This window comes from Anas acuta, chromosome 4 (genome assembly GCF_963932015.1).
Source record: "Anas acuta chromosome 4, bAnaAcu1.1, whole genome shotgun sequence".
NCBI classification, from domain to species: Eukaryota; Metazoa; Chordata; class Aves; order Anseriformes; family Anatidae; genus Anas; species Anas acuta.
In genome coordinates, this window is record NC_088982.1 from 64,817,658 (window position 1) to 64,844,862 (window position 27,205).

Sequence of the window (27,205 nt, forward strand, 5' to 3'; positions counted from 1 at the left end):
GGGAGGCGGTGCGTGGTGGCTCCCCCCTTCAGATTACCTCTCGTGTTCTTTTTCTCTTTCCTTCTCCTCTCCCACTTTCCCAGGGGACACGTGTGCCAGGGGTGGGTGTAGACAATACACGCAACCCCCATTGTTTTGTTTCACACACATTATTCACTGGGGAGAAATCCCTCCGATTCCCTCCCAGAGTCTTTTTGGGAGCCGTGGCTCTCCAGGCAGGTGGAGAAAATGCTCTCCTCCTCTTCCATGTCTTCCACCTTCCTCTTCCTTTTGGCTCTCTGAGTCCTACCAGCTTTTGGGTGGTAGATTTGCAGCTCTCTTAGGTGCTTCTGCATCAGGACGATGTTTCCTTCCATCTGGTGTAATACCTCATAGCTGTTGTATGAGTACCCACAGTGGCAGCACATCCCTGAGGATGTTGAGGGTGTCTGGCTCACCTCCTGGAAACAAGAGGCCAAAGGGGGCATGATGAAAGGGACATGGGCCTTGGGGGGCTAGAGACATCTACAGCTGGGCTTGGCCTCTTCTTGAGAACTTTGGGTCCTGCTGGGCTGCTCCAGGCAACATGATGTACAAAGAAAGCCTCAGGCAGGCCCCGTATTTTTCTCCCTCAGGCGTGAGCCTGTCCCTGTTTGCTCTTCTGAGGATGAGACCCATCTCTGCCTCCCGGGGGTGGGAGGAGGTCCAGGGAAGACCCAGGGCACCTTCGGGTCCTACTGAGTCCTTCATGACCACATAGGCTGTTACTCCTTGTCCTACCCATTACTGACCCAAAGTCCAAGGCCTGGCAGTCCCAGCAACCTGGCACTGTCTGACCTGCCTGACCCCCATACTCACCTCTCTCTGGCATCTCCTGGCTTTCCTCCATAAGCAAATCCCTACAAGGAAAACCCCACCAAGCAGGCACAGGGCTGGGATACTTCTATAGAGCACCTCCATGGACAAAAAAGCTCCATCCAGCATGTCCAGGGAGGACCACAGCTGGTCCAGAAGGTAGGGCAGGTAGGAGCACTGGCTGCCCGTGCCAATGCCCTGGTGCTCCAGGTCCTCGGGAGCCACGTCCCACATAACCGTGGCCCAGGAGGGCCGGCTGGAACAGCCAGGGCTGCTGGGGAGCTGAGAGGCCATGCAGAGCAGGAAGAGCAAGGAGAGCCCCAGGCTGAGCATTTTGCTGCTCCTGCTCTGGGCGTGATCTCTGGCCGTCACCAGCAGCACCGCTGTCTGCACGCTGAGCGGGTGATGGTGCCAGCAGCCCCACAGTGCTGTCACCGATGGCCCTGCGATGTCACAAGGCTGTCATGGGGCACCCAGCAAGAGGGGAAAGTCTTGGCAGGGAGGCAGACCCTGGGGAGCCAAATTTCTCAGCCAGCTGCTCCTATGGTCGCCACCCTGCTGTGGGTCTGGGTCTGCCTCGCCTCTGGGGCCTGGGCTGGAGCCCTGTGGGCAGGGTCTGTGCTCCAAAATGCTCAGTGAGGAGCTGTGCCAGTGCAGGGGCATTGCCAGCCCCCCCAGACCCATGCTCGTCCTTCTGTGCTGTTCCCAGGGGCCATGGGGCAGCCGTGGCATTGCCCGCAGCACCAGTGGGATGCTCAGGGGCTGTGGTGGCACAGGCAGGCCCAGCCGGTGACTCCCATACTTGTCAATATTGCATAGAGATGACACAAATATCATTCTTCATTAAATAGAAGAAGTTTTCATTCCTTATCTTTCTCCATTTATTGACATAAACTCAAAATATGTAACTTGCTGGGGCACATTGCTTCCTGATATAAGTCTTGTGACTTTAATGTGTTGCACAATGGTTAAATTTGGTGGTAGACTGGTGACTGCTTTCTTCTTCACACCTTTTTCACTGTTCATTATGTAGCTTTTGTTGTGGTGATGTCAGATAAGGTCATACCATTCGAAAGCACTGGTGAATCTTTCTTTCCCTGGAAAACTATACATGCTTGATGAGAGGACTTTTATTTTGTGGGAGTGTCGATCTGCTTGAGGCTATGTAGGAAGGCTCTGCAAAGGGATCTGGATAGGCTGGCTGGATGGGCCAAGGCCAAGTGCATGAGGTTCAACAAGGCCACGTGCAGGGTCCTGCACTGGGAGCACAGCACCCCCAGGTAACGCTGTGGGAAGAGTGCTGGAAAACTGCCTGTTGGAAAAGGACCTGGGGATGTTGGACGATAGCCAGCTGAATATCAGACAGCAGTGTGCTGGCTACTATGGGCGGGTGGCCAAGAAGACCAACAGCTTGTTGGCTTGTATCAGAAGCAGCGTGGCCAGCAGGCCCAGGGAAGTGATTGTCCCCCTGTACTTGTCTCTGGCTCTTGGTTGCACCTCACCCTGTGTTCAGCTTTGGGCCCCTCACTGCAAGAAAGACACTGAGGTGCTGGAGCATGTCCGAAGAGGGACTGAGAAGCATGGTTTAGTGGTAGACGTGGCAGTATGAGGTTAATGGCTGGAACTGACGGTCTTAGAGATCTTTTCCAACCTTATGATTCTGCAATTCCTGTGCCTCTGCTTGGAGCACCTTTCTTCCCGTGGGAGGACTCGTTAGCTCATGCTTTGGTGCAGAGGGACCTCTAGTGTCCATTTGCAGCCCATACTTTAGCCTCACAGTCCATAGCTTGCTATTTCTTTGTCAAAAGACCTTCCTGTGTATCACAGAAAGAGATGAGGTCCCTGTAGTGTTGCAGGCAACAGGCTATGAAAGACAAGTGCTGTTTGCTCCCCTGTGGGCAAAAGGCAAACCCAACTGTGGGACTGCTTCTGCTCAAGGACCCAGGGGTACTTGGACAATGGGGAACTGCGGTGTGTACCCTGAGTGACTTTCACCTTCATGGATGTAGCTCCAAAAGGAAAGAAAGAGCTTTAGTGACTGTCCTGTTCATATCCTCCCCTCAAGTCTCTACATTCCTGTGCCTCTGTCTGGAGCTCCTTTGCTCTCTTTGGAGGACAGATGAGCTCATCTGTTGGTGCAGAGGGACTTGACTGTGCTTTTGCGGCTCGTGCTTTGGTGTCCCAAGCCTCACAGTACTGCCCTGGTTAATGCTGAGTGCTGCAGGACCTGGGCTGGGCCCTGCCCTGGACAGCATTGCCCCAGCCCTGTCAAAGGGCTGTGTTCCCTGTCTCCACCCTGTTGTTATTTTTCACCACATTGACTTTCTGTGCCCTTTTGTTCACTCCATTCTGCTTCATTTAAATGTATCACATTAAACACTTCTGTTGTCTCAGTAATTTTTCTTTTCTGCAGCATTTCACTCAACGCCAGTGAGAATCTGTAAAATCACAACCCTAGTGCTACTTTCACAGCACGCCTTACCCTGCTATCCTCCCAGCTGTGCTCAGCATTCAGCGGTATGATTTTTTTTAAGCATTTAGTTCATCGGTTAAAGGTATCGGGAATGCAATGAATATGCTCTTATGTCTTTCCATGCATCTGATCCCTAACACGGGCGTCATTTATCCTACAAGGTGGTCACGTAGCCCTGCGTGTGCTCTCCTTTAGAGGCAGGGGGGAGATTTAGCAGACATCAGCAGAGGACATGTGAGAATGGAAAGCCTTTCGAGCGCAGATCCCCGTTTCCCAGCTCAGCACCTCCAGGCGGCAGCATCCTGGCTGCTGGGGCTCCCGGCTTTCGTTTTCGCTTTCGCTTTCGTTTCCCGAAAGCTGAGGCTGGCTGGGGCGGGGAGCAGGGATAAAGGAGCTGCCTCGGGCTCAGCCTAGCGGTATCGGGCTGCTTGCTGGCACGGTATGGCCGGGAGAAGGACAAAGCAGCGGCAGCGGCGGCGGCAGCTGGCCGGGAAGCAGAAGCGCAGCGCAAAGCAGAAGCCGGCGGCAGCGGGAGGTGCTGGGGGGGGACCCGGCGGCGTACCGGGGGTGGGGGGTCTGGGACTCTGCCAGGAGCCAGGGGACAGGGCGGAGACGGGGGTGATGGGGAGAGATGCCCCTGCCTGGCTGCATGCTGTTGGTTGAGCTGGGGAGGTGAGAAGGGTGGGTGGTGGGACGGCCGAGGTGTGAATTTTGCTGCTTGCAAAACATCTGGCTTCGAGGCAACCTGTGCCCAAGCGTGTGATGGATCTAGGGCAGTCAGATAACTCAGCAAGTGCCTTTTTTTTTTTTCCCTTGGATACTCTCCACGGCTGTGCAAAAGTATCCGTGTGCTTCTGCTGGCGTGTCAGGGATTGTATTCAGAGCCTGTATCTGAGAGATGGAGAGATGTCTTCTAGTGACAGCCAGGCGAGTGGCTGATGGACAACAAAGCAGTGCATAGGACACTGAAGCCCCAAGTGACATGAGAAATTATTGCCTATGCTTGTTGCTCTTCTTCCCAAGGAGCAGAAACTCTCAGTGAAAGCAGTAGCACACGGAGATACTGGGGGAGGAGCAGAGATGGTTGAGGTGCCTGCTTCCTTAGTGTGACTGCCGTGCCTGTCTTTATCTGTGCTGTAGAACAAGTGCAGCTGCAGAGAGAGGAGAAGGCGAAATGTCCAAACTGTAATGAAAAACACACACCCCTTTTCTCCTGTGATGGGAAGCTTTCCAAAAACTGGGCTGCATCTTCGGATGACTGCTTTAAGCCAAGGTAAGAAGCTTCCTCAGGGTGAAAGTATGCATTGCAATGGTTATAGAACATGGCCTCCTTTTCCTAAAGGTAACAGTCAAGAAACTTAGGCATGCTCTTACTGCAAAAAGGAAACAAGAATACTTGCATTTCTAAAACTCAGAACTTTCTCTCTCTTTTTTTTTTTTTTTTTTTTTTTTTTTTTTTTAACCAGCAAGAAATGCTCTGATCTCGAGGGTAACACTAAGATCTGAGCTGTTTGAGATACTGACAGCACAGGTTCCTCTCAGAACTCAGTAAGGATAAATAGATACACCAGTTTGCAAATGACAGGCGAACTACACGTGGTTTAGGAAAGCTGTGTGTGAAAGACCCAGGCCCACCTAAACCTCACCACCTTCTGGTTAATCTGTGAGGGTGACCAGCATTTACAAATGATATAGCAGGATATCATTTATGAAATTTGCTCTTAACTTGCCCAGGGATGAGACTGATTCTCTTTCAGCTTCCTCTGTCACGAACCACAATCAAATCAGTTAGTGCAGCTGAAGGAGGCTTGTATAAGAGCAGGGTGAATCAACTGAGAGACAACCGATATTTTTCTATATAAGTACTGCTAAACATCCTAGGTCGTGGTGAGCAGAGGATCCTCCTCCTTTTATTTAGTCTCATGGCACAGCATCTGTTCTGATTTGGTATTTTTTCCTTATCTTCGTAGGCTGGTGAAAGAACTGGGAAACCAAGAAGTTGTTCAAATAACCTGCGGGGACCATCACGCCATGGCACTGTGCAGAGGTAGTCCCTTTTATGCACACCTCTTCTCCAAATGGGAGTCCCATTTGACAGGCTTGCTCAGAAGGGAGACCTTGAACCGTGTCCAGTAGTTAGTGACACCACCAGTGAGTAATGAGCAGTGGGTAGGGGACACAAACTGCTCTCTGTCAGCACTGCCCTTCCTCCCCAGCTCTCGGGGACCTGCAGATCTGTCCTTCCCCAATTCCTCAGCACTGCCCCTCCTCAAAGGTGCGTTGTGGAGAGCAGACGTGGCTGCCCCGCCCTATGCTCACCAGACCTGCACATTTTTACGTTTGAGCTCTTTGGTTCATAAAAGTATGGCAATAGAGGCAACACCCTGCTTTTGCTCTTGCTGCAGTGAGTCACACAGGCACTGCCCTGAAGGGGGCAGAAGCAGACAGGGAGATTTGGCTGCTGCTGCTGCTGTACTAGCACTTAGGAGCCAGATCTCTGAAACCAGCACTGATTCTCACTCCCACTCCCAAAGTACAAAGACTCAAGGGAAGCATGACACAGAGCTGTTTTCTTTTGTTGCACGTGTGAAGGAGGTGAGCTCTTTACCTGGGGCCAGAACACCCGTGGACAGCTTGGAGTGGGGAGACAAGTGACACTCACCTCCACACCGCAGCTGGTGAAAGGACTAAAGGGCATCCCACTTGCTCAAATTGCTGCTGGAGGAGCTCACAGCGTTGCTGTGTCACTCTCTGGAGCCGTGTACTCCTGGGGAAAGAACGACTTTGGACAGCTGGGACTCGGACACACGGAAGGTAAGAAAATAAAGCAGTTTGAGAGCAAAGCAATAGAAAGGTATTTTCCTGCTCAGTGAACTTTCTGCACACACAGGAATTGTTCTAGAGTGCCAAATCTCTTTGGAACAGCAGTGGGTGGTAGGGACTTTGGAAGTGAGTATATCTAGATAAGTTTTTTGTTTTGAAGCTATTGCATCCTGACCAGAAAATGCATGAAGGGTCAAGGGATTTAGGTGTTATATATCTACAGATCATTTTGTCATCATTTTATGTGGCCAAGTGGGTAGCCTGGGCTCCTAAAACCATATGTCTCTTTCCAGGCAATCTTTCATGAAAGAGATTCATTTTATACCTCTTTGCCTTCTTTAATTTTCTGTGAAAATAAGGTGAGAAAATAATCGAAGTCACCCACTGTCTTCTAACTTGGAAGGCAAGAGCAGAGTTGCCTTAGCCAGAAAGAACCTGAAGTTGTTGAATATGTTCAACTCCTTGAAAATCAGATGTTTTGAGGCCAAGTACCTTTTGTCCAACAAACCTGAAAGCGTTGCATTTTGTTTCAGACCTAGTGTAACTGAACAGAGAAAAAACTATGAACCAGACAGAACATTATGAGAAAGAGAACGTTATAGTGGAGGGTAGAAAAAAAACCTTGAAACCAAGTCACAAATATATGAATTGTTGTAAGATAGGACTGTAAAATGAAAAAAAAAAAAAAAGTATTTTCTAAATATTTCTACACTCCAGTATGCTTTCACTTTATCTATGCTCTATTTTCTTTCCAGACAAGGACTACCCATCATACATTGAAGCATTAGAGCACTGGAAGAGTGTATTTATCTCATGTGGGGCAGATCATACTGCAGTTCTCTCCAAGGTAAGTCTGAAATTGAAACTCAGCACCTGAGAAATGCCGGGAGAAAAGATGCACTGTTAAAACTCAACACAGAGAAATTGGAATGGCAATGCTTGCTTCCATCAGACTCTGGATATGATCCCGAAGGCAGACTAACTGTGGTAATGGGAAAATTGGCCTTTGCTCAGATTCATATCATCTGCATAAACAGGGAGAGAGATGGTGAATGAGAATCCTGGGGCAAAGAGAAGCAGTTCAACACTTCATACTTTTTAAACATACTTTCTTTTTTTTCATATTTATATAGCATACTGTGAGTAAATGAGAGCAATAGGTCATTCACTAGGTTTAACTCATACAATAAAATTCTTAAACAAGAGGGAGTTATTCTCAGGATTTTTTTTTTTTTCTTTTTTTTTTCTTTTTTTCTTTTCAGGAGTTAAAGGATTTGTGCATAACAACAACATCAGATTAGGCTTGATGAGAAGTGAACTGTGTTTGAATGAGGGATGTTTTGAGAAAAGGCCCATAATGCATATTGTGTCTTGCTGGGTCTCTCTCTTGATGGTGACCATCTGAATGCTGTTAATAATGCAGAGATCCTGTTGTTTGTTTCTTCGTCTTCAAGGATGGCTTGGTGTGCACGTTTGGAGCAGGAGGGGCTGGCCAGCTTGGCCACAACTCCACCCGGAATGAACTAACACCTCGTGTAGTGGCTGAGCTGTGGGGAGCAAGAGTTTCGCAGGTTGCCTGTGGAAGGTAGGAAAGTACCTTAATAAAATGTCTTTTGAGGTCTGAGTTTTAGGGAAATCACTGAACAACAGCAGGGATGAAAGTCACCAATATGTTCAAATCCCTGTATGTTCAGCTCTCTCAGGGATCTTCCTGATCAGGCCACCCTTTTGCCAAAAACCCTGTGAAATCAGAACCCTCAGCAAGTGTCAAGCAGGGGGAGAGGGCTGCAAAACCCAGCAGGAGTCCTTGGCTCTTGCTCTTCCAAGAAATGAAGGATGTGCTGGGTTCCAAAGGACAGAAGACTGTCAAAAGGCTAAGTCAGAAAAGTCATCGAGTTCCAATCTAATTCAAAAGACTGGGTGGAACCTTAGAAAGAACCAAGAAATGGTGAAAATGACCCGGTTTCATTCTGCCTTTCTGGAACTGGGACAGAAAAAGTCTCCTGTTGAATTTCCTGGGTTTTGAATCAGACTCAGCAGTGTGGAAATTGCACTTGGAAAAAATGGAAGGAATTTAGCAAGGCATAACACTTATTTATTTATTTATTTTAATGCAGGGTAAACCATAAACATTCAGGGATAGTATAGGAAATTTGAGTCTGTATTTTTTTACTTTTTTACTATGTTTATAGAAGGAAAGGGTCCTATGGCTTCAGTTAAAGGGACTCTATGGCTGGACTGTCATGACTTCTAAAGACAAGCCTCAGCTATCCCCTCTGAAAACATTTTTGTAAATTGTACTCTAACTATTTCAGAGGTATTAACTTATTCTGACCATTTTTCTTTTCCTGAACAGACAGCACACCCTGGTCTATGTCCCCTCCTTGGACAAAGTCTATTTATTTGGTTCTGATGAAGGACAGCCGGGAAATGAGAGAACAGCTAATCAATTGATACCACTTCCCATCAATTCACCAGTGGATAATGGAAAATCCTGTCAGGGTAATGAACACTGCAAATGTGTACAAACTGTATTAATTTGTTCAGTTCAGTTTGATTTCTTGATTTCCAGTTTACACTAGAAAGCTAATGGCTTCTAGTTGCTTAGACTGTTATCTCATGCTTGCTCGATAGTCCCAAACACAGTCTAGCAATGTGTAAATCTATTTGCTATTTGATTTATCACCATGAGTAATGGCCTCAAGGAATCAACTTTTAGATAGACAGCTGCTCTCTTTTTTTTTAATATGCCACCTCTGTGCACTGAACTCTATGTAACAATGACTGTTTTCAACTGTTTGAAAACCTTTTTATTCTTTCACAGAAAACAATACCTCACAAATGGTGATTAAAACTACATCAGAGGAAAATGAGAGTATTGTGCTTTGTTTGAAGGAAAGGGTATGTACATATTTGTTTACAGCTTGTAGTTTTACCATTGTTCACAATACTGTTGGAAGCTTTTGATTTTTCTATTCTGCTTTTAATGTTCCAACTAAAGATAAGTCTCTTTGCAGTTCTTTTCATGCCTACATCAGAAACAGACTTGTATTGCAATTATATTTCTGTTCTATGTTTTCTGCATCTGGGTCACGGTGGATGACCATTAATTTATTTATATTTAGGCTGAGATGTTCTTGTAGTGATTGACTTGAAAAAAAGAATCACATCTGCTATACCTTAAATTTCATCACATATTCATGCATTCCATACAGAATTCCTATCCTTTGAATGGAATTGCAACTCTGAAGGAGAATGAAGTGGATGCATGGATTTCTAATTCCCGTCCAAAACGCTGGGAATCTATAAAAAAGTAAGTCAGAATGCTGGTGTTGATTTTTTTTTTCCCTACATATAATTTTCCCTAAAAATTACTATTCTTTGAAGACTGTTATAGGAACTGATGTTGGAGAATTTAGCTGAGGGCCATATCTTGTACCAGAAATTCTTACTTCATTTTTTCATAGGAAAAACATGTGTTCATAAGCAACAGCCCCTTGATAACCCTTTTGAAAGAACAGAACAGATGTACTGCCTGGTTTTGGAAGCCAGTCCTTCTCATTGCAATAATTGGTTGTTAAATTGGTGAAGAGCTGACAAAGTTAAACCAGTCTAGAGACTGAGTAAAAGCTCTCAATATAGTGTTGTTAAGATTTTTTATGTGGTTATGTGGAGATACACTTGTACACATGGCTTTTGTTCTTTCAGAATTAAATAATGAAGTTGCTACTTTTGTTCAAAGGATTGTTTTTTTTCTTTGCTTTTTTTTTTTTTTTTTCCTTACTCAGGAATATCAGACTGATCTTTTCATCTGAGGCTTGCATCAATGGAAGCTTCCTGGAGAAGGGGTAATGTGTGCTGACATAGACATAAAAAATATTTGCTTAACATAAACTGATCACAAAGTGTTATTTTAAGCTATGTATGTAGAGAAGAATAGTTGCATCTGAATTTGCAAGAAGCAAGTCTGCATTTTCAAGGAAAAGCCTGAACTAAAATTATTTTTTATCCTGTAGTTCCTACCAAAATTTGCTGTAGAAGCTGATATTCTAGCAGACCATCCCATAGTGACAATTGATGGATGATTTTAATCTTGTGAGGCAATATTACGGCTCCCACTTTATTACAGTCCATAATAGCTCCTCCCAGCACTGAAGTGCAATTCATTTTTGGGTGAAATACAAGCAAGCCTGTTATTAACAGTTATTAACAGTGCATCACTACACAAGATGGGAATGACAGAATATCAATGAGGACACACCACAGTGAGAATATCTTTATAAAACAGGTGAAGCTGTACTCGCTGGAGTTGGGGCTTAATTCTAAGTATTTTCTGATGTTAGGGTGCTTCACTGTTCAGTCAGTAATAAAAAACAGCTCATTTGATTTTTTTTTTCCTTTGTGACAGAGACACACATTTCAAAACTTCCAAAGAAATTTCAGGTGTAGACATGAGAGCAGTGCAATGCTTTTATAAGAAGATCAGCAACAAGACATTACTCTACCAGGAGGTAAGAATTTGATGTAAGAATTCTCACTACACGGACACCAAGGAGCTCTAGGTCTGACTACTATTTTCCCCAGAGGTTTAGGTTTTCCCAGTCTTTCACAAACAAAGCAAATGCAGGACAGAGGTGTTCTGCAGCAGAGTGGGGAATCAGGGCATGCAAGGCATTTCTCACATGCACCGATTAGAGAATAAGGGGCAATGGCAACAAGTCCTGGTCTGGCGCAGCAGGCTCATCCCCTTAGGAACTTCCCACCTTCTCAGGTGCCCCTGCACAATAGGTGTGAAGCTTTGCAGGTCGATCTGAGCAACACTGGGGAATGCGGTACATCTGGCTTGGATGTGACACAAACATCACCTGCATTAAAATAGCTCCCACCAAGACAAAAAGACAGGTCATTGTTGTGGGAGACTCCCTTCTGAAGAGAACAGAAGGCCCAATGTGCAGACAAGACCTGCTTCATAGGGAGGTCTGCTGCCTCCTCAGGGCCGGGATTAGGGATGTAAAGAGAAAGCTTCTTGCCCTGGTTTGGCCCTCATACTATTACCTGTCAGTTATTTTTCAAGTGCACAGAGATGAAGCTTCAAGACCAAGTCCGAGGACAATCAAAAGAGATTTCAGGGCCTTGTGACATAGTTGTTGAGAGGTCAGGAGTACAGGTGGTGTTTTCCCCTCTCTCCAGTTGCAGGAATTGATGAGTTGAGGAATAGGAAAAGTCAGCGAATCAGTATCTGGCTCCAAGCCTGGTGTCACCAGCAGAACTTTGGAATTTTTGACCATCAGTCATTTCACAAGACAGCAGGCCTGCTGGCACTGGATGGCGTTCACCTGTCTCTAAGGGGAAAAAAGGATCTTTGCTCAGGAGTTAGCAGGGCTCGCTGATAAGGCTTTAAATTAGATTTGAAAGGGGAAGGGGATAAAACCAGGCTTGACAGAGACAAGCCTAGGGGTGATATGACAATGGTTAAAGAACAGTGTGCTAGCAAGGTCCATTGGTCTACCACCCCTGTTGAGGTAGGGGATGGAGAACCATGTGGTACCAAAGGCACGAGGGATATTGGCAGGTTAGAAATCACAAAAGGAAGGAGAAGTGGTGGGGTAGCCCCATATGTTAGGAAGCATTTGGGTTGTCTTGAGATTAATAACGGCGATGACAGGGTTGAACGTTTATGACTGAGAATCAGAGAGAGGGAAGGCCAATGAGGCAGATGTCCTGGTGGGCGTCTATTATAGAGTGCCTAACTAGGCCGAAGAAGCAGACGAATTATCTACAAACAGCTGGGAGAAGTTTCATAATTGCTAGCCTTTGTTCTCATGGGGGACTTCAACTTATCAGATGTCTGCTGGAAATACAACCCAGCACAGAGGAAACAGTTTAGGAGGTTTCTAGAGTGCGTGGAAGATAACTTCCTGACGGAGCTATTGAGTGAGCCAGCTAGGGACAGTGCCCGCTGGACCTTTTGCTACTGATAAGAGATGAGGAAAGGCTGAGGTACTTAATGCCTTCTTTGCCTAAGTCTTTAGCAGCAAGATCAGTTGTTCTTCAGGTATTCAGCCCCCTGAGCTGGTAGATAGGGATGTGGAGCAGAATGAAGCCCTCATAATCCATGAGGAAGTGGTTAGCAACCTGCTACTCCACTTAGATGTATGCAAGCATATGAGGCCAGATGGGATCCACCTGAAGGTACTGAAGGAACGGGTGGGAGTGTTCACCAAGCTGCTTTCCATCATTTATTAGTGGTCGTGGCTATCAGGGGAGGTCCTAGCTGACTGGAGGCCAGCAAATAGGGTGCCCATTTACAAGAAGGGCTGGAAGGAAGATCTGGGAAACTACAGGCCTGTCAGTCTGAGTTCAGTGCTAAGGGAGCTCACTGAGCAGGTTATCTTGAGTGTTATCTCACAGCACTTAGAGGACAGCCAGGTGATCATGCTGACTGGCATGGGTTTATCAAAGGCTGAGGAACCTGATTTCCTTCTATGACAAGATGATGTGCTCAGTGGATGAGGGAAAGGCTGTGGATGTGGTCTAGCTAGACTTTGGTAAGGCTTATGATACTGTTTCATGCAGCATTCTCCTGAAGAAGCTGGCAGCTCAAGGCCTGGACTGGTGTACGCTTTGTTGGGTTAAAAACTGACTGTATGTCTGGGCCCAAGAGTCATGGTGAATGGAGTTAAATCCAGTTGGAGGCAGGTCACTAGTGGAGTCCCCCAGGCCTCGGTATTGGGGCCACTTTTCTTCAGTATCTTTATCAATGATCTGGATGAGGGGATTGAGTACACCCTCAGTAAGTTTGTTGATGACACCAAGTTAGGCATGAGTGTTGATCTGCTCGAGGGTAGGAAAACTCTGCAGAGAACTCTGGATAGGCTGGGTTGATGGGATCAGGCCAGCTGTATGAGGTTCAACAAGGCCAACAGCATCCTGGCTTGTATCAGAAATAGTGTGGCCTGCAAGACCAGGGAAGATATTGCCTCCCCTCCCCTCCCTGTACTTGGTTCTGGGCTGCACCTTGAAAACTGTGTTCAGTTTTGGGCCTCTTGCTACAAGAAAGACATCGTAGTGCTGTAGTGTGCCCAAACAAGGGCAACAAAGCAGGTGAAGGGTCTAGAGAAGAAGTCTTATGACTTGTTCTGAGTGGCTGAGGGTTGTTCAGCTTGGAGAAGAGAAGGCTCAGGGGAGACCTTATTGTACTTTACAATTACCTCAAATGAGGTTGTAGCAAGGTGAGGATCAGTCTCTTCTCCCAAGCACCAAGTGATACAATGAGGGGAAATAGCCTCAATTGTGCCAGTGGAGGTTTAGGTTGGATATTAGGAGAAATTTCTTTACCAGAAGGGTTGTGTGGCATTGGAATGGGCTGTCCAGGGAAGTGGTTGAGTCACCATCCCTGGAGGTCTTCAGGAAGCCTTAGATTTAGACCTTAGTAGCATAGTTTAGTGGTGGACTTTAGGATTAGGTTAAAGGTTGGACTAGATGATCTTAGGGGTCTTTTCCAACCTGAATGATTCTATGGAAAAAAAAAAATCCAACCTTTCAGGAAGCTTCTTGAAGAGTTTGTTTGTTGTCCCTGCTGAAGCTGAATCATGGAGAGGTGAAGTTTTATGAAAGTCTTCATGCAGGGAATAAGCCCTTTTACAAAAAGCTGCCGGGCTTCCCAATGAAGAGAAATGATGGCAGAATTACCTCAGAAAGAAGTTGTCTGTCTTCTATTGGGGGGAATAAGTGGATGAATGAGTTACCCAAAATCAATCAGAAAACTGACTAATTCAGGAATTGAATTTAAAGGTAGTATCCTAGACCTAGTGTGTGAAGGAAGATTTGTGAATGAAACGAATTCTGTGCTAACCTAAATCATAGATTACTTTGGCATAACACAATTGCATTTTTAATCCCTTTTTTTTCTTTTTCTTTTTTTTTATTATTCTGAAGGTGCAAAATGGAATTGCGAATTTGCTGTCATCATTGTCTTCATCTCCCATCTCACCAGAAAATTTCAGAGTCTACTTGATTTTGCCTTTTCTTCTTCAGGGAGATGATGACAGCTCTTACCGTTCTCTCCAGCTGTTAGCAAAAGCCATTCTGAGGCTCCAGAAGAAGGACCGGAAAGCTCTTGGTAGGGTTTGAAGTTGATGGAATTGAATGATTAAATGTTTGGTCATTTTGGGCTATGGAACAAGAGATAATATTGTTGATGTAATTTGTTCCAGAGTTCAGACTGGAAAAAATGCTTTTGGTAGAAACACAAATATGGGGACTACTACAGAAAAAGCAGGCACAAGAAAAACAGTGTTTTTCAATCTGAGGTTTACTAATTTTGTACTATGAAATTAAGCATTTTGTTTTGTTCAGTTGATAAGAAGGGAAAATGCAACTTAATCCAAAAAAAAAAAAAAAAAGGTAGTTATTGGCATGTTACCTGTGGTGGGTATCTTACTAGCTGTTGTTTTATTTACAGAATGCCTGTGGTCAAATCTAGACACATTATCTTTCAAGAATCTGGTCCGTATATATCAGAAGCTTTCGCAGAACACAATGTCTCGATTTTTCAGATATATTTTCAACAGTCCATTATATCTCTTTGGACACCAGACTCCCATTGAACTGCAGGCTTTGCAAATACTGCATATTCTTTACCAGGTGAGAAAGTGTTTGGAACCAGATTAGACAGGCTGCATCAGTATGATTTAGAATATTTCAATCATTTTTCTTTGTTGAATTTTCTGTGTTTCCTTCTTATGAGGAAACATGGTGCTTTGACATTCCTTTAGGAATCTTTTTAGCATGTCTTTGAAGGAGTTGAGTTGTCCCACTACCTACCTATTACTGTCACGCTACCTACCCCAAATCATGCTCTTGAGCAGTGCCTGGCTGACTGTAGAAATGAATCATGGTTGAAGTTGGAAGGGACCTCTGAAGATTGTCTAGTCCAAAGCCCTTGCCAAACATGACCACCTAGAGCACAAATGAAGAACTGAAGCATGTTATAGCCTCAAGGTGGGAGGGAATGCTTTCAGTGAGGGCTGCATGCCTTGATGCATGTTGAGCTATGGGTGTAGCTGTGGTGGTTTTACCATGCTATGCAGTTGCACACCACAACGGCTCTCTGACTTCCCCTCCTGAAAGAAAAAAGGGGAGAAATACGATGGAAAGGGCTCTAGGGTTGAGATAAGGATGGGCAGATCACCCACCAATTATCATCATGGGCAAAGCGGAGGGGCCCTTTTGGAGGCAGCTGAAACTGGCTCTTATCTGACATAGGGCAGCTTCTGGGCTCCTCACAGAGGCCACCCCTGCATCCCCCTGCTACCAAGCCCTTGCCATGTAAAAGCAGCACAGCGGTGCCTGGTAGTGAGATCCCTCACCCCAGTAACTGCTCACAGTATTTAAATGATGGCCCACCTATTTGGCACAGCATGGCTGTCACAGCAATACTGTAGGATGCTTTAAGAGCCTGTTACTTTAGAAGTTTTCTGAAACAGAATAATTATAACGTGTTTAGCTGCATGTGAATAAGGGGAAGAGAGGGGACAATAGCTGTATTCTTCTCAAAAAAACATCCTTTCTCTTGCTGAGATTTTCAAAGTTTAGGAGAGGGGAAAGTTCAAGCATGCACTCAGTGTGAATCAGAGAACTGATAAACTTGGTTCAGAATTCAGTATCCTTTTGGCTGAGAATGCAGGCTTGGACCTCTAAGATTATCCTCTTAAATCTATTCACCGGATAAAACTCAGAAGTGCAGGAGGGTACTCCTCAGTAAGCAGTGACATCATTTGCAGCTTTACATGGTCACTTTCCCTCCCAAAATCACATCTTTGTCAGGCAACAAATATGCAAGTGAGTGAGCAACTTCAGATTCTCTTGCAACATGACAGACAAAGTGACAAAAATACCTTTCATGTTGCAATCTTGGTAACGAGTCTTTGTTGTAAATGAAAATCATGTTCCTGCAAGTTTTTACATGGTTTTCTGTGACTTGCCGCTGTTGAGTGCTTCTATAGTGTTGTAGTGTTTCTATACTTCCATTTCTGTGCCGGGTCTCAGAGCTATTTCTGCTGAGAGTCCTGTTTCTTCTTAGTCCTGTCCTGCTTACAGATGCATAGCTCAGCAGTTCTGCCTTTCATATTGTGTCTATCAATGCAGGTGAACACCAGGACTGGCTTCAGACTAGAAAAAGACAACTTCTACGTGCCCGAAGCGAAAAGGATTGTCACAAATTTATTCAACAGGAGACATGAAGTAAGTATAAAATCTTAGAGCAGCACAAAACACTTATTCTGCTGTTTTGTAAATCAATATATATGGAAGTCAACTCTAAACTCTACCCAAGTGACAGTGCACTTTCCCACTCCTCTGGCTGTCCTAAATCATGCAAGCCATTTACAGTCTCAATATTTCAGCAGCTACAATAGTACCTTTCCTTTGATGACTCCCTGGTTCAGAGGGTTCAGAGAGTCAGGGCTGTTCCCAACAGCTTAGATCTGTTTGCTTCAAACTGGCGGTGAGTATGAAATAGGAGTGTGAAGGATGGTTGCTATGCTGCTTGTATACTTCTAGATTTTATGATATTTAATTAAAAGAATTATTGTGAGATCTCTTTAAACTTTTATGGAGAAACCCTATTGAGCACTTCCATTTACTTACATCTAAAAGCAGTGTTAATAATATTAAAATCTGTGAAACGGTTCACTTCTTCACTTTTAATAACAATATGTCTAACTTGGGTGTCCAGGACATTTTTACTATTTTTACAAGGTCCAGGGGGACCTTGATAGGCTTGAGAGGTGGGTGTGTGTGAACTTCATGAGGTTCAACAAGGCCAAGTGCAAGGTCCTGTATCTGGGCCAGGGTAACCCCAAGCACAAATACAGGCTGGGAGAATGGACTGAGAGCAGCCCTGAGGAGAAGGGCCTGGGGATGCTGGTTGATGAGAAGCTTGATGCGAGCTGGCAATGTGAGCTTGCAGCCCAGAAAGGAAGCCCAAGGAATAAACTTACTGTTTTATTCCTGGGATACTGTAATGCATGTCTGCCTACACAGACAGTTCTGCAAAAATTCAGATGCCTCCTTATCAGTTTCCCATTCGTGCAAGTGGTTAGAAGCCACTTTTATGAAGCGTGCCTCTCTGTTGGTATAGTGTTCCTGTACAAAGTACGTACGTGTTGGTACATGTACAGGTATGTTGGTATAGTGTTCATATTCTGTTGGTATAGCGGTCATGTACACACCAAAGGCCTTTTTCAGAAATAGATGATGGCAGTTCAATCTCTACACGTACCCCCGAACTCTGATCTTGCGAGTAAAAAAAATCATCATGTCTTCTCTTCTTTGTGATTTCAGGTGATGTTTCGTAGGGACATATTTCAGAGTACTCTAGGGATGCTGACCAAATATCCATGCATCTTTGACATGGACGACAAGATCCGGGTTCATTATTTAGATTGTGACAGTCTGTACACATGTTACGAGCTTGTAAGTGTGACCAATTTATGTATTTATTTTTTACAATTTTGAAGAGAGAAACACACTTCTAATGAATGGTTATGTAATTCTTCAACAGCCAGGCTTTATTTGCAAGATATCCTTTCTTTTATGTGTCAGACGAGAACACCTTCTGCATGACATACGGTCTCGTTTAATTACAGCACGAGAGGATGAATTCAAGATGAAGTTACAAGTAAGATATCAAAATATGTTGTTTTGTTAGCTCTAAATGTATTACTGCACTGTTCTGAAGTATTATAAGGAAGTTCCACTGGGGATGTAAAGTAAATCAGGAAGGTGGTATTTTACATTCCTGTTCCAGATAGCCATTAGGCTTTCTGGGCATAATTCAAATCCAAGTGGCAGTGCTATTTCCTGTGAAGCTGCTTTGGGATAATATAATAGGATTGCTCAGGAAACCGGTAATTGGCAAAGTCCATCACTATTACTGCTACAATGATTTTGAAGACTCTAGGCTAGTTTTCTTCAATACTAGCCCTGCCCTGCAAAAGCAGTTAGCTGGCTGACGTGGGATCCAAGCACCTGCCCCGAGCTGAGGACCATGTGCCTGTGTTCTGTCACCAACACAAGGGCTGTCAGTCTGGTACTGCACCTAGGCGTTATCTGATTCTGTTTCTTCCCAGGTGAGACTTCTTGCTGGCCAGAGCTGTCAAAGCTTTTCCTTCCTATACATTTAGGAAAAGATTCACAAATAGCTTCTAGAGCTCCTCTTCCTTCCCCCTCCTTAGTACAACAGCTAAAATAGGAACTTCTTACACTGAAAATAAGGCTTGTGCTCTGTACTATCCTCTAGATGAGCCTCTCTCCACTGATCATAGAAGGAGCCCCAGCAAGTTCCCAGATGTTTGCTAGTCAGCCTTCAAATACACCTCTTCTGCACGCTGCCTTTCATACTATAGATCACACCATTATTTACGCAGCAGCTACTTGGTCAATTTGATTGATCAGTGTCTCACCAGCAGACATTACTGTCTATAGACACTACTACTAAGATCTGCAACACTTACAACTTTGTGCTGCATTTCTGAAATGTTCAGCAGGTAAAGGACATTCTGTCACTCCACTCTCTAGTCTTACTGTAAACAGGAACAGGGAAGGTTGAAGTATTTAGCAGAAGTATCTTCTGTTTGCTCTCTACTGAAGATGCTGAGGAAGAGATCATGTTAAGGAGAAAGATACCCTACATACGTATGTAATATTTGTAGCTGCTGACTTGGCTACCAAATCCTGGGCTCAGTAAGCTGTTTTTCCTCCAGCCTGGCAGGAGACATTGCTTTAATTAAGCTGACCCAGCATGGCTATCAAACGTGTGCACTCAGACACACTTAACAAATGCAATAAGGACATACATCTCTGACACAGACACTGAAATATGTTGTAGGTGATTCTGCATAACAAAACCCCTAGATGCACAAATATACCTTTTTTGGGCAGCAAGCAATGCTTTTGTTTGCCCATTTTTTTCTTACAAAATAAAAATACATAAACAAAAGCAAGCAATTGCTGGATGTACAGTCATGGCTGTCATCCCAAGTAAATTTTTTCATTTAACTCAGAGCTTGTTATTAAACATCAGCCTAGTTTATTTTATGTTCTTCTGACAGTGGGACAAATACATTTCAATACACACATCACTTCAAGACATATGAACAAAATTACAGCTTCATGACTCAAAGAGAGACTCATACCGCCACGTTGTCATTGCTTATTATGTTATTTCAATCCGCATGCAGTCTTTTCTAACAAAGATAACTGCCACCTATAAGATTTTCAGTAGTACCATTAGAAACAGAGAACGTTCTTGAAGAGATATGCTAGAAAGAGTTAATGCTTCTTGTTAGTCTTCCTCTCTATCTTAGCAGTAATTAAGTAATGGGCTTGCTGCAGCAGACTTTATACAGTTCCAGATACCACTAGGAAAAGTGACAGTCACTAGTGCCAGCTGGGAACTCTCTCAAATCAACCATAGTGCCCTGTGAAATTAAACTGTGTTGCTCTAGAGAAGCACGGGGGGGGGGGTTAGCAAACGCACTGCACTAGTTATGCCTGAAAAGCTTAATCCCCATCCAGGTCCACAGGTGGAAGAACACATAAACTGGTATTGTAATGGGAAGGAGGAGGCTGTAGAAACACAAGCTGTTGGTGCTGGTGCAGCCCTGCGGGAAGGTCTCGTCCACCGTGGCGGCGTAGAACAGGCCTGCTAGGGACAGGAGCGGGACGAGGACGGTCAGCGTGGGCAGGGAGGGCAGCACGCCGCCTCCTGCCATCGCTTCACTGCTGGGGCCCGGCGGGCCCTGAGGTCTCCTTCACGGCCTCAGCCTGCTTCTGCGTTCTCCTGGCCGCCTCCGGGATCATGTTGGGGATGCCATCGATGACGGGGTAGGCGATGCCCAGCTCCTCGTTGACGAGCTCGTTAGCCGACTCGTCGTACCTGGGCGGCCAAGAACGAGAAAAACAACAATAACAATAATTCGAAGGGAGAGGTGAACAGCTTAGCTTTGCCCTTCAGCACCCGCTCGGCCCCCCCGCTCACCTCAGCGGCCGCTTGGAGAGCGGGCACACCAAGAAGCGCAGCAGGGAGGGCTCCAGCCCCGGCCCCTGCCCTCCGCCCTGCCCGCCCGCCCCGCGGCTCCCCGCCGCCCGCCTCAGCGCCGCCACGGCCCCGCGCCCAGCCCGCAACATGGCGGCCGCGCCGCGGTGCTGAGGCGGGAGGCGCCGGGCTGCGCGGCGGGCAGGGCGCGATGGGTTCCGGGCGGCGCTCGGCTCCTCTCCTCACAGGGCTCTCCCCGCGGCCCGCAGGTGGTGTTCGTGGGCGAGGAGGGGCAGGATGACGGCGGGCTGTCCCGGGAGCTCTTCACCGTCGCCGCCAGGGCTTTCAGCGACCCCCAGAGCGGTGCCTTCCGCCACTACCGCTCCCGGCTGCTCTGGTTCCCCGCTCAGGTAAGGCGGCGCAGCGGCCCTGCTGCGAGGGAAATGGGCTTCAGGAAAGACAAAGTTAGGATTTCTTCTGCTTTTGTTTTTAACTAGGTGCCAAGCGACGATGACACTTTTGTCCTGATCGGGATCCTGTGTGGGATGGCTTTGTATAACAAGTGTCATGTGCCCTTCCCCTTCCCCACCGCGCTCTTCAAGAAGATGTTGAACATCGCGCCCACCCTGGAGGATCTGAAGGAGCTGATGCCAGCAGTCGGCAGGTACAAGCTAAGAGTGTCCTAAGCTGGGAGATGCCTAAGGGATTTCCTAATTTGTGGTGAAACTACAGTTCAGGCAGCTCTCCTGGTTTGGTGATGTGCACAGAAATCATGAAAGCAGTGTTAGGTACACCTGCAGCAATGATATTTGCCTTTTTTGGGCTGCTACAAAACGCAGTGTTTCCAAGGAGGCTCCTTGGCCAGGAGTACAGCTCTCAACCAGCTGCTGGCATCAACAAACCAAAAAAAGTCAAGTCCTGGAAGTTGGAAGGAGTAGGGATGCCACTCCACGTGAGCTTAAGTCCACGTTAGCAATACATGGTTCATAAATACTTCAAGCTGTACTTCAGACTTGAAATAACAACCTTATTTATTTAATTATTTATTACTAATTTCTACGATGATTTTAAAGTAAGCAGTGATGAGCGCAGCATTAACCTATGCTGCAGTCACGTCAAATCTGAGAACCAAGGTACAGGGTTCCCACATACTGAGAAAGGAGATAACAGGCTGATACTGCAGGAAGAGGTGCTGCTGCCACCAGCATAAAGCTCCTAGGTACCTGAAGCCTGGCTTACACACAAGTGCTATCAACAGTTGATAGGAACCATTTCCCTAGTGCCAGTGACTGTGTCAATGTGCAGAAAAGCCCTCAGTGTACTGCGGGTTGCCAGCAATGCTTGGAGAGACGCTGTTCTATAAAGCAGTTCTCCCAGATCGTCCCACCGATGCACACGTAATTCCTTACTAGATGGTCTTTGGAAGGATAAAGCTGTGGTCTGAGCCCACTTGCCACTGGAATTGTTCTCTGTAAAATCCCCGCAGAGCATGGAGATGGTCTTGCTTGGAATCCTTTGCAATCAAGGCATTTGCCCTTAAGTCATGGCAATTGTAGAACCCAAGTGTATAAATCAGTTTAGGGCCACATTATGAAGGTTCTGTGTGAGTACAAGGACTCTGTATGCATGTGCATTTAAATACTGCTTGTCAAAGGATGCTTTTCAGCAGAATCTGAGCGTGTGACAAATCATCTTAATGTCTCTTCTCTATTTTTCCTTTTTTTTTTTTTTTTTTTTTCTTGAAAGGAATCTTCAGAGTATTTTGAATGAAGAATCTGAGGATAAGCTTGAGAGCCAGGACATGACCTTCGTGGTAAGATGCCACTGTGTCATTTAGATGTGCCCAGCATGCAACTGAGGCAAGACAGTATCCCACTGCAAATGATACAAAAACTTGTCTGTAAACACAAAGTATTGAGACTGCTGGGTCAAGCCCTGCAGAAAGAAAGAGTAACAGATATAGCTCACATACACCTATTACATATATCAGAAATAAGGCATCCAATATTTTCCTTTTCTGTGCAGATACTGGGAGAAGGAGGTTCCGTGGTTAGGCTTAAAGAAAATGGTACCAACATCCCTGTCACTAAGCAAAACAGGTCAGTTTTATTTTTCTTATCCTGTTATCTCTTACGAGTATACAAAATGTCGTATCTATACTCATCCCCACATATTCCTTGAAAATACTGAGCATCAACATTGTGCTGTTCATCTCAGTCCAATAACTTGTTTGCTTTCAGTTCTTGCTCTTTATGCTGTATGTGTGCCAGACATCAGCAGTTTAGGGATCCCTGGTCATCCTGATGTTGGCATATGCAGGGATACCTGGTCTTTTCAGGGAAGTTCCTAACAAATATGTAAAATGTCACTGAACAACATTTTCAGGGAAATACAGGCAACTTCTTTGGGAGATCAGGTACAGGTACACCTCTGTAAGATTTTCTTAATGAGCAAAATATTCCCTGCTTAGTTATTTGTACGAAACGTATCTTGTACGTGATGGAAGAGGAGCAATCTGTCAATGAGGATTTGTGTTAATATTAACCTCAGCACAGAGGACACAGAGCAAGTCTATGGCCTGAGTTATGCAGGTGACTGCTTTCAGTAAAGAGTTTTGAAAATAAAGCAGGTCAAACAGAGTAAAGAAAAAGGAAACAAAAAGTTCTATGTATTTCTCTTTTTCAAAAGTCACATCTTGTGTTACTTGTTTGAATCAAAATATTTTTGCAGGAAGGAATTTGTTGACTTATACGTGAATTACGTATTCAATGAATCAGTGCAGAAGCCATTTAAGGACTTTATGCAAGGTTTTTTAAAAGGCTGTCCAGCTAGAAGCTGGAAGATGTTTCTCCCTGTTGAGCTCCAAGTTCTTCTCCTGGGACACACAACATGTGACTGGCGTCTGCTGCAAAAGGTATTGGATACAAGAAGAGGGGCTTTCTGCTGGTTTGCACAAGGTGTTTGCTGAGCAAAACCTCCTTCAGTCCTGTTCTCTTATTGAATGTGTAGGTCAGGAACACAAACATAGTAGCTCAAGGGACTCTTTTAATCATTTGTAACATTGGTTTGAGTCTGTTTCTAATCCGTGCTAGGTACAAGAAAATAGGGGGATAAAAATTAAATTGTAGCTCAAGGATTGTCATATGGATCTTCAAAAGACAAATGAACAAGCAGATTCCAGTCAAGAGGATTTGAACATCTATGAACAGGATTATAAAATTTATCAGATAAACTGTTGTTGCTTTAAATAAAAATGGAAATTGCAAAGCCAGTTTTATTTTTATCTCTTTAACAGAATGTGATATACAGAAACTATCAAGAGTCACATCAAACCATCAAGAATTTTTGGACTGTGTTTTTCAGGCTCCCAGAAGAAAAAAAGAAAAAGTTTCTTGGTAATATTCAGACATTCTAAACTTTCCTATAGCCCTTTTCTCTCTCTCTCTCACAAGACACATCTAGACGTTTGTGTGTGAAAAATACTGTAGATCCAAACTGCTTTTCAGCATGCTTTTCCCCCCATTTTCTAGTGAATGCCACAAAGGATTAATGCTAAGAATAATACAGACACAGGTCTGACCCTTCTCACCTCCCTTGAAGCTTGCTTAAAGGCATCTGACACCCTTGAATCTTGCAATTACCTTACCCCTTACTTTTGTGGATATCAGTTGTTGGTCAGAGGCCCCAACTTGCATGCTGACACAAGCAGTTTAGCTTTCTCAAAGGAAGCTACCTCATCCTTTTAAGAGGTAGAAGATCAAACCTAGCCTGGGTTTTCTCGTCCACAAAGTCTATATAAGTTAAAGTAGAAGATGGTTTATAATTATTACAAATCAGCAAGAGAATTTATTATAATTGGGTACAAATTGAGCAACACAAAACAATTAGCTTATGGAAATAGTTATATGTTTACACTGATTTTCCTTCATATGTTTTTCATCTACAGATGACGTTTTCTTGTTTGTTTGTTTTTAATTTGCTAACTTGCCTTTGTTCCATCCCCCTTTGTTTAGCTTTTTTGTCAGGATCTGATCGAATCCCTGCCTATGGACTGGAATATTTACGATTTACTATTGAAGATCCTAGATGGGAAAATCCAGATAATTTTCTTCCTCACGTTAGTACCTGCGGCTACATTCTCTACCTCCCCAGGTACAGCAGTAAAGAAATACTAAAGAAACAGTTCCTCTGTGCCATAGAGTATAATGAAGGTTTTGCCTTGCAGTGACTTTTGGTCAGGAGCATGTTAAAGCACAAACAGGAAAGCAAGTCTTTGTTTCACGTCTAATATTTTTCCTCTTGGTAACTGATTTACTGCTTTCTAGCCTGACTTTTTTTTTTTTACTGTACTTCATAAACACTTGACTGTTTGTTTTGACTAAGGTTGTATATTGATTATATACTTGATGGTTAGATTATAAAGTTAGTAAAGAAAAGAACACTGTTTAACATGCTTGCAAGAAGCAAGTTGGTAAATGAGTATATTTACATGTATGTTCATCCTAATTGCGCTGTAGTGGTCTTCTTTAGTTGGTTGAGCTTTCAACAGCAGGGTTTCTGTGATTTGTACATTACCAAACACACAGCGTATGCTAAAGTCATTGTCACAAGAGGAGGACAGGGTAACATCTTAATTTGTGTTAGTCAAGGATGCCCTTGGAGAGCAACCAGCCCTAAGGAGACCTGATCCATTAAGTTGTGAATTGAAGGAGCAATCTGTACGTAGCTGAATATGGCCTTTTACTTATCTGAGAGAAGTTCTTAGGAGGAGGATTTGATCATTCCTAGACTTGGTCAGCATTGTAAAGCATTAATTTGTAAATTAATTGTTGTTTGTAATTAATGTAATTAATTTGTAAAGCATTAATTAGTTTGTTGTGTTGCTTTACATCTTCTAAGGAGATGGCTGGCAACTAAAACAGAATTTTAGGCCTGCAGAGCGTTGTGAATATGAGGCTTGTAGGACTGTTGGAAGCTCATTGCCAAAACTGTTTAACACTGGCAGGATATTGGCAATGTCAGGCGGGAAGTAAAGGCAGAATGTGTATTTTCTCTATATATTTTGTTTTATGTAAAAAAAATAATAATTGAGGGATAGCAGTCATGATTTTTCTGCCGTCCTTTTTCCTTTGGTGTAAGTGTGTCAGTAGATGTACATATGTAAAGAAGTTTTTACTGTGCTAAATTAAACAATGATTGGTTAAATTTTCATACCTGTGGTTCTGTTTTTCCTCTGTTATGTGGCTGCCTATGCATGACAATGTATATCTGTTTTCTGTCCTCATTCATATACACAAGGCCTGCACCAGAGGAGTCAAAGGCTATATAGGTGTGTTTCAAACATGCATTGCATACACTGAACAAGCCGAAGTCTTGTACATTTGGTGCAGAATATGCTTAATATGAATGTAAAAATCTAGAGCGAGAAGATGACAAATTGTTACCGCCTCCTCTGCCTTGATTTCGTGTTGTGCATTACACACAGTGCCCCTCTCCAGAGCTGGATGAATTTTAATGATGAATAAACTACTCCCGAGGTGCAGAAATGAATGTTACAACCTCTGTCGCTGGAAGGTTGTCCGTTAAGACTTGGGGAACTATCCTGTTGCAGGCTGCCTGACTCACTGATGATGTGTTTGGTGGCGATGGGTACCATGGTAGCTCTGCTAGTTTGAAGCATTTGATACAACTCACAGTGCAAGGACAGGTCACCCCTGGAAATGTGTCATTTGAAGACACATGGAAAGTGTACAGGGACCACAGAGAAACTCTTTTTTTTTTTTTTTTAATACTACTTCTTAGCAGACAGTTCAAATGACATTGCCCCTTCCCCTTCCCCTCGCTTTCCTTTGCTTTCCTTTATGCTTTCCTAAGCCTCTGTTACATCTTGGAAATCTGGAGTGATCTTTTGTACTCTGCAAGTGCACAAAAGATGTATTGTTTGGATTTCCAAATAACCCATCAGAGATTAAACAATAATAGGCTTATTTAGAGCCCGAAGGAATTTCCTTATCATGTATAGTCACCATCCCTGGAAGTCTTCAAAAGACGTTTAGGTGTAGAGCTTAGGGATATGGTTTAGTGGGGACTGTTAGTGTTAGGTTAGAGGTTGGACTCGATGATCTTGAGCTCTCTTCCAACCTAGAAATTCTGTGATTCTGTGATTCTGTATGATGCAACAACACATGGGAGATGAAATCCCAGAATAACTTCCAAGGCTATTTTGATTTATCTTTAAATAAGCCCTGCTTTTATAAAAAATAAATAAATAAGTAAATAAATAAATTTAGAAAGACCTTTCAAAGAAGCCGAGTAGAGCACTGTCATATTCTGAAATGACTTCGAGCTCCAAGCTGTGTCTACATTTTTTCGAACAGTGCTTATTATAAAATATGCAAAGAAATACGATGTGAGTGAGCCTGATACCCAGCTATGAGTTTAGGAGGCTTTACACAGGTATCAAACGTATATTGAACCTGCAGCAGGATTTTTTTAGACTGTTCTGATCCTGAACGTCACCTGTAGAGATGTGCCAGAGCTCTGTAGAGCAGCTGATGCAGTCAACGTGGATCTGGGATGACTTGGACACCTGGGCAGCTTGTAAGCCATGAGAAGCAAAGTGGGTAGCCTTGGTGAAGAGTGTTAAAGATGCCTTCGTGCTGGATTTGCTGCAGAGCAGACACCATGCAGAAATGCCACTTCCACAGGGGCTAGCAATACCTCACCTTGGCTCGTGGCAGCCAGCATAGGCAGCCATCCCTGGCTAATCCTCTGAGCTCCTCTGAAAAAAGTCTGTTCCTGACACAGAAAGGGCTGAAGAGAAAAAATACAGAAGGGTTCATTGCTTCCGGAGCAACACAGAGACTAATGGCCACACAGAGGGATTTTTCCCCTCGCCAGCCCGTAGAGAGATGTAGATCCCCCCCCCCCCTTGCCTCTCTGATTCCACCTGAAAAACAACAGGTGAGGTAAGTTCATGGTGCAATCAAACCTGAGCCAGCATGAAGAAATGAACCTTGGGAGTAGCCTCCAGA

At 44.5% G+C, this 27,205-nt stretch overlaps 3 protein-coding genes across 3 annotated transcripts; 1 reads left to right on the forward strand and 2 right to left on the reverse strand.

Annotated features, from left to right (window-relative positions):
* Positions 1-3,658: 3,658 nt before the first annotated feature.
* LOC137856378 (probable E3 ubiquitin-protein ligase HERC3) lies at positions 3,659-25,382 on the forward strand. The gene is made up of 23 exons (XM_068681679.1): positions 3,659-3,842; positions 4,448-4,580; positions 5,278-5,354; positions 5,900-6,121; positions 6,886-6,977; positions 7,585-7,715; positions 8,487-8,632; positions 8,955-9,031; positions 9,346-9,443; positions 9,919-9,978; positions 10,539-10,641; positions 14,069-14,252; positions 14,595-14,776; positions 16,280-16,375; positions 17,477-17,608; positions 17,697-17,813; positions 20,441-20,581; positions 20,669-20,835; positions 21,918-21,984; positions 22,197-22,270; positions 22,902-23,085; positions 23,467-23,566; positions 24,185-25,382. Exons 1-23 carry the CDS (start codon positions 3,749-3,751, stop codon positions 24,397-24,399), a joined length of 2,892 nt encoding a protein of 963 aa, XP_068537780.1. The 5' UTR covers positions 3,659-3,748; the 3' UTR covers positions 24,400-25,382.
* Positions 19,201-19,908, reverse strand: PIGY (phosphatidylinositol glycan anchor biosynthesis class Y). Its single transcript, XM_068681682.1, has one exon. It carries the CDS (start codon positions 19,906-19,908, stop codon positions 19,678-19,680), a length of 231 nt encoding a protein of 76 aa, XP_068537783.1. The 3' UTR covers positions 19,201-19,677.
* Positions 19,913-20,346, reverse strand: PYURF (PIGY upstream open reading frame). Its single transcript, XM_068681680.1, has 2 exons — positions 20,175-20,346; positions 19,913-20,072 (listed from the first exon to the last, which is right to left on the reverse strand). Exons 1-2 carry the CDS (start codon positions 20,321-20,323, stop codon positions 19,913-19,915), a joined length of 309 nt encoding a protein of 102 aa, XP_068537781.1. The 5' UTR covers positions 20,324-20,346.
* Positions 25,383-27,205: the final 1,823 nt, after the last annotated feature.

Excerpts from the sequence above, each read along its gene's own strand:
- LOC137856378 (XM_068681679.1), top strand. The coding sequence starts at position 3,749 with ATGGCCGGGAGAAGGACAAAGCAGCGGCAGCGGCGGCGGCAGCTGGCC. Across the intron at positions 6,978-7,584 it reads ATACTGCAGTTCTCTCCAAG|GATGGCTTGGTGTGCACGTT; the intron begins GTAAGTCTGAAA and ends TTCGTCTTCAAG. Across the intron at positions 8,633-8,954 it reads TAATGGAAAATCCTGTCAGG|AAAACAATACCTCACAAATG; the intron begins GTAATGAACACT and ends ATTCTTTCACAG.
- PIGY (XM_068681682.1), bottom strand. The coding sequence starts at position 19,908 with ATGGCAGGAGGCGGCGTGCTGCCCTCCCTGCCCACGCTGACCGTCCTC.
- PYURF (XM_068681680.1), bottom strand. The coding sequence starts at position 20,323 with ATGTTGCGGGCTGGGCGCGGGGCCGTGGCGGCGCTGAGGCGGGCGGCG. Across the intron at positions 20,073-20,174 it reads CTCTCCAAGCGGCCGCTGAG|GTACGACGAGTCGGCTAACG; the intron begins GTGAGCGGGGGG and ends TTGGCCGCCCAG.